At 34.9% G+C, this 15,802-nt stretch overlaps 1 protein-coding gene and 1 long non-coding RNA gene across 2 annotated transcripts; one reads left to right on the top strand and one right to left on the bottom strand.

The window, feature by feature from the left end:
* The first annotated feature begins 1,924 nt into the window (after positions 1–1,924).
* Positions 1,925–5,192, top strand: LOC132630620 (uncharacterized). Its single transcript, XR_009578630.1, has 2 exons — positions 1,925–2,376; positions 4,938–5,192. It is a non-coding gene; the product is annotated as an uncharacterized LOC132630620 (long non-coding RNA).
* A 1,625-nt stretch (positions 5,193–6,817) lies between these two features.
* Positions 6,818–15,292, bottom strand: LOC132630612 (probable protein phosphatase 2C 1). The gene is made up of 6 exons (XM_060346179.1): positions 15,083–15,292; positions 13,748–14,183; positions 13,270–13,596; positions 12,811–12,928; positions 12,505–12,728; positions 6,818–7,727 (listed from the first exon to the last, which is right to left on the bottom strand). Exons 2-6 carry the CDS (start codon positions 14,003–14,005, stop codon positions 7,266–7,268), a joined length of 1,389 nt encoding a protein of 462 aa, XP_060202162.1. The 5' UTR covers positions 14,006–14,183; positions 15,083–15,292; the 3' UTR covers positions 6,818–7,265.
* Positions 15,293–15,802: the final 510 nt, after the last annotated feature.

Below are 15,802 nucleotides of genomic sequence, written 5' to 3'. Positions count from 1 at the left end.
ATTAGAAAAGAGGTCATTCATTTTGACACGGACTAAAAAGGAAATAAGTTCAAACAAATTGAAATAGAGGGAATATATAATTTTGTACCTATTCGGAGAAACATTACGTAACTTTTATGAGTTTGAATAATTCAACCACAATATACATCCTGTGTAATTTTAAGATACACAAACGGATGAAAGGTTCTGTATGCTCATTTGCCTAAAGTTTTGATACCCAGAGTTACTGGTTAATTATGAGAGGTAGTAGATTAGTTAATTGAAGTACATGCAAGGTGGCTCAAAATCTCTATTATTTAAGAAAAAAATTATACACAAAGGGTGTGTTTGGTACGACGGAAAATGTTTTCTTATTTTCTCTTGTTTGGTTATATAAAATATCTTGAAAAATGTTTTTCTTAAAAATTCAAAGGAAAAATATTTTCCGAATTCAATAAAAACACACCAATGCATCCCAACTCCACCCCACCTAGCACCACCCCACCACCTACCCATACCCCACCTAACCACCCACGCACCCACCCCTAACCCCCTCCCTACGTCCCGCCAACTCCCACCTACCATCAACTTCCCACCCGTCCTACCTCAGACCCACCCCTACTCCCTTTTTCCCGAATTTTTTATTTCATATATTTTATTTTACTTTTATAAAAAATGAAAAATAATTTCATTTACCCCCACCACCACCGTGCTCCCTCTCCCGAATTTTCTATTTCATATATATTATTTACTTTAATAAAAAAAAATTATAAAAAATGGAAAGAAAAAAAAACTTACCCCCCCTCCCCACCGCTTACCCCACCTAACCCCCCGCCCTACCCCAACCTCCCACCCCACCTACCTCCCACGACTAGAAGTTGCACACCGAATTAAAAAATCTCATAGTGCTTTGTTTTGAATATATGCAAATGCTCTTATTCCAACTTGCGTATCAAATACAAAAAAATGAGTAGAAAAATTACTTATTTTTTGAGAAAATATTTTCTTGAAAAAACACGTGTAAAACATTTTCCGTCATACCAAACACACCCAAAGGGATGAAGTGTTCTGTAATTTCAATTACAGTGGACTACTTTTAAGAGGAGCAAAAAGAAACTTCTTTGCAATGATGCTATGGTGACCAAGAATTTGCAATTTAAATGGCAGTATCGCTGAGTCCATTTTATAGAACTGTTAACCCAATTACTGTTTCCTCTTTTCCTATTAATAACCTTATTTACAAAGAAAATAAAAAAATAAAGCATCCCCGCTGGCAACTACTCTATATAAATTGTATTTTTTAAATACGATGTGGTTTCAATGCTCGTTTATTTTTTATTTCTTTAAAATGTAGAGGCGTGTCAAGGATTATAACTCCATGGGCTTTTTTTCCTTTTTTTTTTCTGGATGGTCCAATCTTTTAGGTTCTTAGTATTGAACATATTATATTTATATATATCACTTGTTGCAATTGCAATAATTTTCTACACATAAATTTATGCTTCACGTTGAAAGTGTTGAGTGTAGATGAACTCGGTGCGACAACTATGCATTGCCTCTATTAAAATGTCAACACTGCTTACAAAAAATTCTGCGTACGCCACTGATCATAACCCTAAAAATTTATTTATTTTGGAATTGAGGGAGTAGGAAAAATATTATGTCATGTAGATTTGTTGTAATTAAGTGATAACTGAGGTAATGACACATACTCCCTCCGTCCCAATTTATATGATACATTTTTCTTTTTAATCCGTCCCAAAAAGAATGATACATTTCTTTATTCGGCAATAATTTAGCTTTAAATTTTACCTTTTACACTTAACGAGATGATTTATAGCCACGAAAATATCTGACTTGTTTTAGACCACAAGATTCAGAAGTTTTCCTTTATTTTTAAACTCTGTGCCCAATCAAACTATATCACATAAATTGGGACGGGAGGAGCATTAAATATTAAAATAATCTAATATATACACACTTTATACATAATTAGTAGTATATAATTTTTGTATATTTAGCTAACCGTTAGTAATGTAATTATTTATGGCTGACCATCTTCAAAAGAAAACAGATTAAATTATGAGATTTACTGAAAAGACCCTCTGATAAATTGACTATTTTATCTTCCTGCACCAAAAACAAAAAAGCCTCCCAATAGAATAACATAATCCAAGAAGATCTATTGGTACATTGCCTTTTGAAGTTCTTGATCTGTTCTTCTGATTCCCATTAATGACTAAGCTGGAATCAATGGAAGACATATCAAAGAAGATGGCAAAGAGGAACCATGGATCCACCAAATTCTTTGTGATTGTAGATTATGTTTACCTCTTCATATTCTTTTGTTTCCTTTGCTTCTTTCTTGTCAAAATGGTTGGAATTTGATCCATCCAGGTACTTTCCTGAAACCACTTTTTATTAAATTCCATCTTTGTTTATTTTCCTTAATTTATCCGTGACTCCCTCCGATTCTATTTGTTTGTCTAGTTTTGACTTGACACGGAGTTTTCAGAAAGTAAAAAGACTTTTGAATATTGTGATCTTACACTAAAGATACGTAGAATGTATTAAAATATTTTTTAATCTTGTGATTTTAAACATGTAACGTAGAAAGTTGAAAATAAGGAGTTATCAAAAAAGAAAAGAGACAGTTCTTTTTTAAACAGACTAAAAAGGAAAGTAAGACAAACAAATTGAGATAGATGAGTATTTATTAATGCCATTTGAATCCAATTTATGCAATTTTGCGTCTGAGCTAGTAAATTTGTATTTGTGGATGTTGGGATTTGAAAAAAAATGTTTGGAGATTGATTGTGTTAGAGCCCTTTGGGAAGATAAAAGATCCAACCTTTTGATCCTTGAAGAAGTTTATTTGTTGATGAAAAATGTTGCTTCATAAAACTGAGCATTGTGTGGATGAATGCCAAATGAATCCTTTTAAATTAAATCAGCAAACTTTAACTTGGAAAAAAAGAAAAAGTCAAGCAAAATAACTCTTACGATGTCTTGGAAGTATTAGGCCTGTTGAATACTTAAGAAGAACCTTTTAACCTCTTATACTAGGTGCTTTAATTTCAATTCGTGATAGAATCTGTATTAGTTATCAAAAGAAAAATCCTGATAGGATGTTGAAGTAGTGGTTGCTAGTTGCTACACATGGTTACTTAGGACTGGTTATCTATTGACATGTTTGATAGAACAAAGGGCTTGGGGAAGATTGGTGAATGTGGAGCAATCTTGCATTCCTGTATCCAAAGTTTAGCGAGTTTGGCATAAGCTAGTTATATCTGTCATGCTGACAACATAACACAGAATTATAGAGAAAAGTAACCGAACTATCTGTGTAGTACTGAAAGAGAGAGTTACATTGTCCAAGCATTGGTGGATATAGTTACCTGGTATTTGTTCTGGTGGGAGGTAGCAGATACCTCGTTAAATTAATCAAGGTGTGTGCAAACTAAGCCCAAACACCACGGTTATAGAAAAGAAGAAGGGAGACTTACACTGCTGGAAATAAAGAAAGCATCGAACAAAAAAAAAAAAAAAAACGCATCGAACAATAAAGATAAGGGCGATGAGAGGCGCAAACACAGTAATACAGAGAAAGGAGGGAGGAAACCAGAGAATAAGGGAGATTACTAGATGAGAAAGATCAGTGCCAATACAATACCAATGCCTGCCTTCTCTATGCTGCTACTACGCAATACATAACTAATCCCTATCCTTTACGTTTTTACGCATCAAAGCCCTGGGTCCCAATTATAATTTTGTAACTTTCCAAACTTGCTCTCCACCATACCTCTTTGGCACATTTCATGCATAATAATATCCACAAGCATGAACTCAAAACTTCCTAAATGATAGAGGACCTAGATACCTCATGCTATTTATTAGATCCACTGGTCGCAGATCAAAGTATGGACCATGATGTTATTGAGGTTATTTGTATATATGCACAGTGAATTTTTGTTGGCTAACTTATCAACTAGGGTAAAGTTTGGAATGATGTTGAGTCTTCACAACATATATTTGGTTTGTGCATGTCATCGGAAAGCTTGAATATTTATATTGGCAACACCAAGCTATACATACTGGTCTCTTTAGAGCTAGATTCCGTTATATACTGAGGCCGGTTACTTTGAGTTTTATCTTATATTTACTTTGATGCATTAGGAAGCATAAACATGTCCCGACATTGTACACTTCCCAATTCTAAGCTTCTTAATATTGCAAGGTTAGTGGGTAGCTGAGTGTTCTTCTATTTAGTAGTTTTAGTTAGTAACTGCGTAGTTTCTTTTTGCCATTGTGTTATTACTACCTGTTGTTGCATTTGCTCTATCTTATTATTGTCTTGCCATAATTTGCTTGATACCATGCTTCAAATTCTTTTTTTCTTTTCTTTCGACCGAGGGTCTATCGGAAACATTCTCTCTACCATGGTAGGGGTAAAGTCTGCGTTCACCCTACCCTCCCCAGACCTCACTTGTGGGACTACACTGGGTATGTTGTTGTTGTTGATTTGTCCGCCATCTAAGATGAAATTTGAGACCTTGTAAGACTAAAGTACCCTGAAGTGTCCACGTTCTATTTGTGAAACATAGTGGGATTTGCATGTTTCTAAAGTGCCTTATCTGACCTCTTTTTATGTTTTTTATTGAGCCGAGTTTCTTTCGGAAACAGCCGTCCTATCTTGGTAGGAGTAAGGTCTGCGTACACTTTACCCTCCCCAGACCCCACGTTGTGGGATTTCACTGGGTTGTTGTTGTTGTAGTGGGATTTGCATAGTTTTATCAGACGGAAAATGTTTATGTGGAATCACATAGCCAATGAAATGGCATATAGAGGGTTTTCATCCTCTATAATGAATGAGAAGCCTTTTTTCTAGTGGATTATTCTTGTTTACCTGAAAATTTGTCTTAATTTTCATCCACTTAAAAAAACTTCTTATTTTTCAGGTGACGGTAAGCTTGTCTGCAGATCAAAGGAATGCTGAATTCGAGAACTTCCGTTGGTTAACTCCAATTCAAAGTTTATTTTCTTCACCTTTTGGCTAGTGAGATTTGGAGAGGAATGAAGTTGTAAATGTTCAGTGGTGAGTGAACAATACAAATTACATGTAAACGTTCTTTATATATGCAAACTCCAGTAGATCTCTTGGTGGACTTGATTATCCTTTTAATGTGATATGGATCTGAAAGTTTGAGCCTCAATTTAGAACTACTACTACCATCTTCAGTGATCTTAGTAATGATAAACAAATATGAAGGATTGCTATTATATCAAATATTTGACAAAGTACAATCATTGATGAAAAGTAAATAAGACCATACATGTTCTTGCTTTAGTTTATTTATTGGACAAAAATGGTTAAACCAAAGAAAAATAAAAAGACCACACATGTAATGAAGGGATTGAAATGAGAGTATTTCATTAGGAAGGATGGCCATCAGGGGTGGATGCAGTGACTCGGATCAGGTTCAACCAAACTCAGTATTTTTACAGTGGAGTGTAGATTTATACGTAAAATTCCACTAAAATTTTAATAGATTTTAGATACAAACTTGTAATTTTTTAAATTACAACGAGTTCAATATTAAGAACTTTAAAGGTCAAATTTATCAAGTTAAAATCTTGAATATGCCTTTGATGAACATGCAACCGAAGCCTGGAATGAGAACGGAGTAAATGCACCATTTTCTTGGTTCTATTTGTATCGTCGCACTAGAGTAACCTGCATGAATCACTTGAATTTGGATTTATGGAATTGTTGAATAAAACCTTCAATGTCCCCAATGTATAGGTTTAGAACTACTTTGGTCCTTATGTCCACTTCTTCGCAAACATTAAGGACCAATTATGTTAAACATAATATATTTAGGACCAAAGTAATTCTAAACCTATATAAGAGATCATTTGGATTTTTTTTAGAGATCAGCTTGTGCCTAGGGGCAGCGCTAGAGAGAAAGCTATGAATTCGATAACCTTTTCTAGAATTTAGAACCCATAAATTCAAAACTTTGATTCTGCTTGCACATTTGAATGAGGTGTTGGCGACCGACGAAGAACACATACGTATAATTCATTTTAAGATGTTAAAAAATGTGTTCAAACTAACCCAAAAAAAGAGGGGAAAATCCATTATTTCTATGTAGAGAGAGAGTAAGAGCCCGTTTGGATTGGCTTATAAGTTGCTTATAAGTTGCTTATAAGCTGTTTTCAGCTTTTTTGAGTGTTTGACTGGCCAGCTTAAAGTCATTTTGTACTTAAAATAAGCTCACAAAAATAATTGGGTCCATTTGACTTAGCTTATCTAAAACAGCTTATAAGCTGAAAACAGCTTATAAGCCAAAAAAAATAAGTTAGACTACCCCAACTTATTTTTTTTAGCTTATAAGCTGTTTGCAGCTTATAGGCATAAGCCCATCCAAACAGGCTCTAAGTACATGATCATTTCAGTAGTTTACATCAATTCATAACATTATTCATAAAACTTTCATTCTCAAATATTCGTACGAAGCAAATTTTAAATTTTGAGGGTGATATTTTGTCTCAATCTAATATTTTTTTCAACTACTATTGCAATCTTTCTTCCACTATAACTTATATAATATACTATATATCATTAACATTTGAAACTTCCGACTCAAGGGGAACTTAGTGCACAAAGTATCTTGCATTCATACAGGGCTTGGGAAAGGGCCGCATCCCAAGGGGTGTAATGTAAATAAACAATTTACCTTTCACCTTAGAGATTAGGATGCACCTTTTATCCCAGCACAAATTAATTTTTGGATAACTCTAGAAAAATAATTTCTGAAGAACTGTCCAAATGCCATTTAGATCACAAATCACAGGCTAATCTCTCATCAGACTGTAAATTACACATAACATAAACTGTGATGATATGTCATTCCTAAGATGGGAACATCTTAAAGAAAAACAACAATTCACAGTTGAGATTGAATGAGATGAATGCATTTAACTTGGTGAACAAACAAAACCCGAAAAAAAGATAATACATTAATAGGCTAAGATAGCTGTGTATGAAAGTGCTCTCTATCAATGCAGGGAATGGGGAAGGGTGGACATATACACGGTCTAGTATACAATAAATACGCTTCAATCCCAAATAAGTTGGATCGGCTATATGAATCCTCACGGTCTAGAACGCTGCAACAAAAATATATTTGCACGGGACGTAGAGGATGGCACCGATCGCACTTTCTCTATTTCAATTTGACAAGAAAGAATTTGTATAGCAATCATAATCGACTAACAAGGTTTTAAGGTCCTTGCCTCTCGTCGGAAAATCTTGGAAGCTGAACCAGAGAGTTGACTCGAGTGACGCCTTCCAATCCTGACCATTCCTGATCATCCGTTACCACGGTTTCTTGATTTGCTTCTGCTTCCACTACTACTCGTTTATAGCCATCATTCTCTTCAGCTGATCTAACAGTAGTATTTCTTTGCAGAGATGGCTCGGAGTAATGCCCATCATCCGATTCAGCAGCGTTACCCTGAAGTGCAGCAGAAGAGATACATTGATCCTCCTCATTGTCAGATTCCAAGTCCATCTTTCCATCCAAGAATAAGCAAACAACAGCACAATCGTCCATTTTTGAAGTCGGATATTTGATTTTCCATTCGCGTGCAGCGGAGTCAACTAGGATTCTGGCAGCTGATGATCGTGTAGGCGCTGATGACACTATATCGACCACTTCTTCATTACTCAAGACATCCCAAACCTGCAATGCAATCAAGAATAAAAATTTAATTTAGAAACTTTTGTTCATTACACAGTCAAACAGCATATGCCAAATCCGAATTCTAGCCTTTTGTGTAAAAGCCTTTCCAAAGAATAAGCTGCAGTAAAGCAATATGCGAAATTTAAACCACTAGGGGTTTTTTCCATGATAATCTTTGTTTCCCCAACTACAACAACAATAACTATGTGTCAATCTTAACCAAGCTGGCTCGGCTATATGTATCCTCATTGATCATGTCGTTCCATTTAAGTTCATCTCGGACCAATATTATACAAAATAAAAATTAAAAAGTACTAGAAGTTTCTATATTTTCTACCAACATATAAATCACTGACAAAACTATAACTCTTATAAAACATAAAACCTAAAGTAAATGTACCAACATGACTAAAACATACTTCAAGCTAATTAATATCTTCTATGAAGATATTTTCCGTTCATTTGACCCTATTATTCGCTATAGATTTCAAGAGCTTGTAGGTCCTTCCGTGTGATTTTAGTTCTATCTCACGCTTTTTAACACCTTCACTCAACATGGTTTCACACCTATTGACCAGATCTGAAAGTCGACACAGCACATGACCAAACCATCTCAAGCGACCTTCTCTCATTTTATTCTCGATGTGTGCTACTTGCACCTTCTTTGCAATGTGGTCATTTTAATCTCTTTGTTCCCTCAACTAAAGTTTGAAATTCACTATTGAAACGGCGTCTTGCTTGACGGAGCAGAAGAGTGAACACATCCTATAAGAAGAGATAGGCTCTCCAAACCTACTCTACGAATATAAAGTTCCCAGTTATATTTCTCAAATCCAGACAGCTTTCAAGCTGTTATATTTTGTGCAATTTGTAGATGACTTCACCCATTTATCAGAATCAGGAAAACATCTGAAAGGGAGCCTCTTGCAGAAATGCAAGGTAAGGCTGTGTACAATAGACCATTGTAGTCCAGCCCTACCCCGGACCCCGCGCATAGCGGGAGCTTAGTGCACCGGGCTGCCCCTTTAGGAAAACATCTGAAAGGTCCAGTGAATTGCCTTGATCTCTTTCTAGAGAAATATGAAAGTTTTTAAGATACACGATAATCTCATGCAAATGACGGTGGTGCAGACAACCAAACAAAGATAAATTCTCACTCTCTGTTTCAATTTATGTGTCTTACTTTTCTTTTTAGTTTGTTTAGAAAAGAATGTCACTTTCTACATTTAGCAACTCTTTTAACTTCAACATCCCACATGGCATCTTTAAGACCACATGATTTAAGGGCTTTTTGGTACATTACACACATCTTTAGTTTAAGACCATATGATTCAAAAGTCTTTCTTTCCTTATTTTTTAAAATACAAGTGTTTCTTACTTGCATTAAACTCCTGATCCGTCAAATTAAGACACATAACATGAAACAGAGGGATTAGTAGGTTTTTCTTTTACAAAAAATAATTTTCCTTTTATTTCCCAAAGAGCGAGCTGATAGAACATTGTCGGATAGAAGACCGAGCCCTTAGTCATGCTATCAAGACTTGGCACCCCAAATTGTTTCAAGCTAGATTCAGTTTGTAGCTCTTGTTAAGTATTAAAACAATGTTATTGATTTTAGGATCAACTACAATAGCAAGACTAGAGATGCAGAAAGTAGGCATTGGTCTCAAAATCACAATTAAATTGATGTCAGATGTGAATAAAACATATTTTGCAGTTATATGAACAATGAAATTAACACATTAAAAGAGTCATTAAATTTTGTTCCACAGTTCACAACAAACAGAGAAACACACTTCTAGGTCGTGATTTCTGTAGCAGAAAGCATGCACGGAACAAAGGTATAAAAGGTTTTTAAATTAGAAAAAAGGAGGGAAGATAATAAATGATTAATGACATGCCTAGAAACTTTCAGTTGCCTTCATCTAGATTAAACTGTCCAGCAGTCAGAGAACTGTTAAAACATCAAAAGTTATAAGAAAATCGCCGTTAAGGGGTATGTGCTCAATGACAGACCACCCTGAAAGAAATTGTAGCGAATCTTATATGCTAAAACTGATCGCAAGTTCTTCCCTCCTAGGATTTCATTGCAAATAACTGCAGTCAAAGCTGCTTCTTCAAAGATTAACTAACTGTTTTCAAAGATGGCACTTCAAAGATCACCAATTTCAAGTTTCTTTCCTCAACACCATAAAGCCATAGAATACTAAAGTGACAGCTACTTCCCTAACCTGATTCAAAAACTAGTTATTATCTTTTCCTCCAAGGTACAGATCTAAACGCATATGTTGCTGAACCTTCTGGATTCAAAGACAACATAATATGTTCCTCTCTTCCCCCAAACCCAGAAAGCTACATGATAGAAAACCAACCATGATAGCCAGACCAAATACCTTTAATGTCTTACAAACAAAAGATACTACCCACCAATGATAATGTTTCACCAGTGAGATAGCCAAATGCCTTAGTTATGTAGGTACCAATCAATGGTGATGCTTCAGCCTAGCTTTGGTGGATCATAGCTAATGGGTATACAATCTCCAAAGCCTTAACAATTGACATAGGAAGCTATATCGGTCACTGTATATAGAGAATCAGCTTTCCTATAATTATGAAATGACAAGGAAATTGAACTTTCAACTTTATAATGCCTTCACTTCTCAATTCCCTCTTTTTCCCAGGACATGATATGTGCTCTATTTCACTTATTCAACGTACTTACACGTGTGCACACAAACACATACAATATTGATTATAGGGAAAAGTTCCAAATTTGTCGCTAAACCTTGCGAAATGGTTTAGATTTGCCCTGTATAGTTGGAGTCAGATCTACCCATGCCATTACAAAAATGGGCTAGATTTGCCCTTATTGACTAACAGCGAAGACTTCCCAACACATGGGTGTGTTTCTTTACAAAGGAAAAGGGGTCAAATTTGCCCTTAAACCATACGAAATGATTCAGATTTCCCCCTGAACTTTGTAAAATGGTCCACTCGATCTCTCTCATACCTTTATCTTTACTACTTTTACCTGTCACCATTTTACCTCCTCTAGAAGACTACCACCCTCAACCATTATAACACCACCTTGACCTCCACAATACTTGGTAACAAATGATTTAGGAGCTGAATGTTGCAGATCTGAGTTTCGTTTAGCATTGGGAGGTCGATACGGAGCTATGGCATCGCATTGTTTGAGTTCCTTTTGGACTGATTTGAGGCTTGAAGGTGGATAATTTGATCTTGGGAAATAGAGACTTAGCTGTTAGAGGTTATGAGTGGTGAAGAAGAGTGTGTTGCTGCCGCCGGAACAGTGATCCTATTCTTCAAAGTTCAAGGGCAAATATGTACCATTTCAAATAATGTAAAAGTGCCACGGATTCGAAAGCTTTCGCCGTTAGTCAATAAGGGCAAATTTAGCCCATTTTTGTAATGGCAGGAATAGATCTGACCCCAACTATTAACAGATGGAATATTTAGACCATTTCGCAAAGTTCAAGGGCAAATTTGGACCTTTTCCCTTGATTATATAGCTCATTTTATCTAATTCAAATGCAGGACACAGGAAGGTTACGTTCATCAAAAAGTAATCCTAGTCTGCCGAAAGTTCAGTGCTAAAATTAATTCCAAATCTTTCCTAGGATTGCATGTAAATAATTGCTGTCAGATCTACCGGTTCAAATATCAAATAACTGCCGTCAGAGCTGATATTTCGAACATCAGCAATCTCTATTTTCTTTGTTCAACACCAAAGCTACAGAATATACTACCTACAAAAGTAGATGAGCTAATAATACCTTTTAAAATACTAAAGTGATAGCTACCTAGCCTTATGAGGAGACTTAGCACATCTGACTCAAACACTAATCAAATCCTTTTTTACTAGGTACAAATTTATGCATATCACCAGTCTCCATTTTCTTTCTTCAACACGAAAAGCCATAGAATATTCAACCCACTACAGTAGATGAGCTAATACCTTTTTAGTTAAATACTAAATTGGTAGCTACTTAGCGTATGAGGAGTGTCTTGGCACATCTGATTCAAACTTTAACCAAATCCTATCCTTCTAAGTGCAGACATAACCACTTGTAGTTAAACCTTCCATATTAATAACAACCTAAATGTCTCTTTCTTACCCCAAAAGCTACATGATATACTAATCTATAAACAACTATTTCCCACCTACTCATTATATTTCACCAGTGAAATCACACCAAATACTTAAATATGTAGTTACCAATCAATATTGATGCTTGCAACTTACATTGACAGATTTTCTTTGATAAGATGTAATCTCTAAAATCTTAACAAATGACACAGGAAGCTACAATAGGTGACCGTATATAAAGCACCAACTTTCCCATTTATTTGTGCAATTACAAAATTAAAAGAAAATGAAATTCCTTTTGAAAAATATAGAAAATCAAATCAACTTTATAATGCATCATTTACAATTCGCTCTTTTTCCTAAGTTGTAATGCATCCCTCCATTTAACTTATCAAACATATACCCATACCCAGAGAACATATTATTAAACTATATATAACGCCAATTCAACCATGCCAAGAAACAGAATTACTAGGACGTTCGAAGGTGCAATATTTACCATAATACAAGTATTAGAGTCAGCCAAAAGGATCAATATGTCACTGAATTCTCATTGAGGCTTTTACTTAAATATGTACAACACCCTAACAAATATTCTACCATTTCAGGCTGCCAGAAAATGATTAAGCTAACAAATTATAACGAGATTCAGAAAGCGTAACATACCCCATCTGAAGCAAGAACAATGAACTTGTCCCTCTCTGTAAGAACCCGGTGAGAAAATTCTGGTACAGATATTACCCCATATTCTTTCACACAAAAATCACCAAATGCTCGAGCCATCGCCAATCCAGGGGCATTATCAAATGGCAACCAAACTCTGTGCACTTCTGGCTCATCTTGCAATGCAAAAACCCGACCTTTACACTGTTTTATCCTCTCTGCTTCCTCTGGAACCAGAAATACTAGATTATCTAATAGGAATTCAGAAATGGTTATACACCATGAAAGATTCACTATAAAAAGACATACTAGGTAAATCAGGCTTCAGATCGACAGTCAACTGGACTGCGACCATTGAATCACTTCCATCCTTTGATGCCAAGATTGCCCGAGAATCACCAATATAGCCCATATAAAGGTTTGAACCCTTAAAACATAAAAGAACAAATATAAGCTCAGAAATAAAGAAAACAAGACGACAGAAATAGCATGAGGAAAATATAACTCCCTCTGTTTCAATTTGTTGGTCTTACTTTCCTTTTTAGTCTGTTTCCAAAAGAATGCCTCTTCCTAATTTGGAAACTCCTTAATCTCAACATTCCACATGACATGTTTGAGACCACATGATTAACGGGCATTTTGGTACATTATCCATATCTTTAGTCTAAGACCACAAGATTCAATTCTTCTTTACTTTCTTAAACTTCGTGCCAAGTCAAATTAAGATATTCATAGTAAAATGGGGGAGTAACAAATGACTCATCTTACCTGTTTTACTAGTGTAATAGCAGTGCTGCCACTGCAAAAGCAATCTAAATTAGGTTGGGACCTCAATTCTTTGTCCATCGCCTTGTATGATTGAAGAAAAGCTTCTTTCCACTGGGTGTCCACTTTATCAGCCACCATTTGATCCTTATCAAGATCCACAACTTCCGCTTGCGGATCCTGATAAGTATCAGAACCGTTGCCCTTTGATTCAAATGACTGCAACAGCTTCAGGGGCAGTGCATCCCTTACTTTGCGAGCAACAAGATGGCCATGTGGACCATGGCCATCGAATACCCCACAAAAGGTCACATCTTCCGCCATGAAATCCTACATATGCACATTCATGTCAAAAATGAGATAATTACAGTCCAATGCCTTTCGATGATCTAACTTACAAAATAGCCAACAAATGTATAGGTTAAGCATATTAAGTATAAATATACATATAATATACATATTGTACAAAAGCACGACTTACTTCCCACACGATCATGGCATCTTGGTTAATGCCTTTACGTCCTTGTTGCGTGAATATGCAAGAAGTTCGGCTCTTTCCATTTGTAAAGATCCGATTAGGTATTGAACTCAGATGGTGCAATGCAATGGCATGATCAGAAAAAGTTCTTCTAGTCCTCTTTCGTCCAAACATGTTTATTCCCAAACATTCAGGTGAAACTTTTTCTCCATTACTCCTGCTACTACAAGAACTACTGCTTGTTGACACACAACCCCCCATTTTCCTCAGACCAACAAAGTGACCATCTGATTGACAGCAAAGAAAATGGATCTCACACGGCTCAAGCAAGCAAAACAATGTTGAAATGACAAGAAAAGGTGTTTTTGGGCTTAATGGAGATATAATTAAGGTCTCTTTCTCCTTAGTCAAATGTCGATTCAGTCAACTGATGAATCAGCTAAACAAAAGAAGAAGAAAAGATTAATTAATGGAATTGTTTATTTAAAAGTACATAAGAAGATGGAAATGCCAGCAAGTATAGAAACTGGACTATTCAATCAAAACATAGTTTAAAGGATATTGCATGTGACCTATGAATATAATATAAATCTTGGACTGTCTTAAGCTGTTGCCTTTTATGGGAATCTCAATTATACAAGTCAAAATTGATAGAATATATGTACTCATTCATCAATAAAAGACCATGAAGCTAAGAAAACATAAAACATGGAACTTTGGAAAACATAAAAAAAGACAGGAAAAACAGGAAACAAGATACTCCCATAAGTTGTCAAAGCTTCATCTTTTATCAAAAAAATTAAGTCTTTAAATTTCAAAGTTATCCACAAATCTGATATGTTACCTAAGAAGGTAAAATTAGTCCTTTTGGTTGCAATGTGAAACTAAATAAAAGGCATATGTAGAGATAAAATAAAGATAAAGTTTAAAAAAAAAAAAGTTAGTAGCTTTGTGAACACAAAAATGTCAATATCTCCAATAGTTAAACTGCATTAAATCAAGCACAATAACTTTGAAAATAAAGAAAGCAATTACTACTTTAAACAAATCTAATCTCAACTACACATCACCAAAACCAAGTGGCTAAAAACCACAAAGCTACATCATTCTCATAAAAATAAAAATAAAACACACACACACACAAAGCAACATGAATTAAGCAAAAGACTGACACCCAAATTGTAAAAACTGGAAATTAGAGGATATAAAAGAGAGAAAAAAAGGCAAAAACAAGGGATTTTCAAGAAAAAAAAATGAGATCTTTAAACCTAAAAGATCCTCTTTTTCAAAGCTTTAGAATCCAAGAAAAAATATGGAATATAGTCATATAGTAGTTACCTTTCAACTTGTTTCACTGAAAATTTTCAAGATTTGTGAAACTTGGGATTAACAAATGTGTAATTCCAACTAGATGAATTCTCTCTTCTTCTTTTTTATATATAGTACTTAGAAATATTTTTCAAGAAAGAATGGAGAACAGTAATGAGAAGCAGAGAAAAATGGGGAAGGAAAAAAGCTGGCACATTAATTAATTGTAGAAAGTATGAAAAAGGAAAGTAAGGAGAGATTTTACAGTTGTGAAATTTGGTTTCAACTTTCCAAAATGAACACCTTTTTTGACTTCACTTACCTTATGGCTGCTATGTTAAAATTATGAGATAGCGGTCAAAACATACCTCACGGTATAGTTTTCTATTTGAACTATTAGTTGTTTATATTTTTTATCTAAATTATTATAAAATATTTATCAAAATACAATGTAATTAGAATTTGAAAGTGCATGGTGTATATTTTTTTTTATTGTTTAAAAATGGTGTCAAATGGCTCCCAGGCAGATAATTAAAAGAATTAATTGGGAAATTTTAAAAAAAGATATAATAGTCAAAAACACATCTAAAGATACTAGTTGAGGTGTGTTATGATAAACGGTTGGTGAGAGTTCAGGCAGAAAACGTAAACACTTGATAGTTCAAGTGTGTTTTGATAAATAATTGTTGATAGTTTAGATAGGGAACGCAAACATCTGATAGTTCATATATGAAACTCACAAAAAAATGA

Source organism: Lycium barbarum, chromosome 1, assembly GCF_019175385.1.
Source record: "Lycium barbarum isolate Lr01 chromosome 1, ASM1917538v2, whole genome shotgun sequence".
Taxonomy (NCBI): domain Eukaryota; kingdom Viridiplantae; phylum Streptophyta; class Magnoliopsida; order Solanales; family Solanaceae; genus Lycium; species Lycium barbarum.
This window is presented reverse-complemented; position numbering and strand designations above follow the sequence as displayed.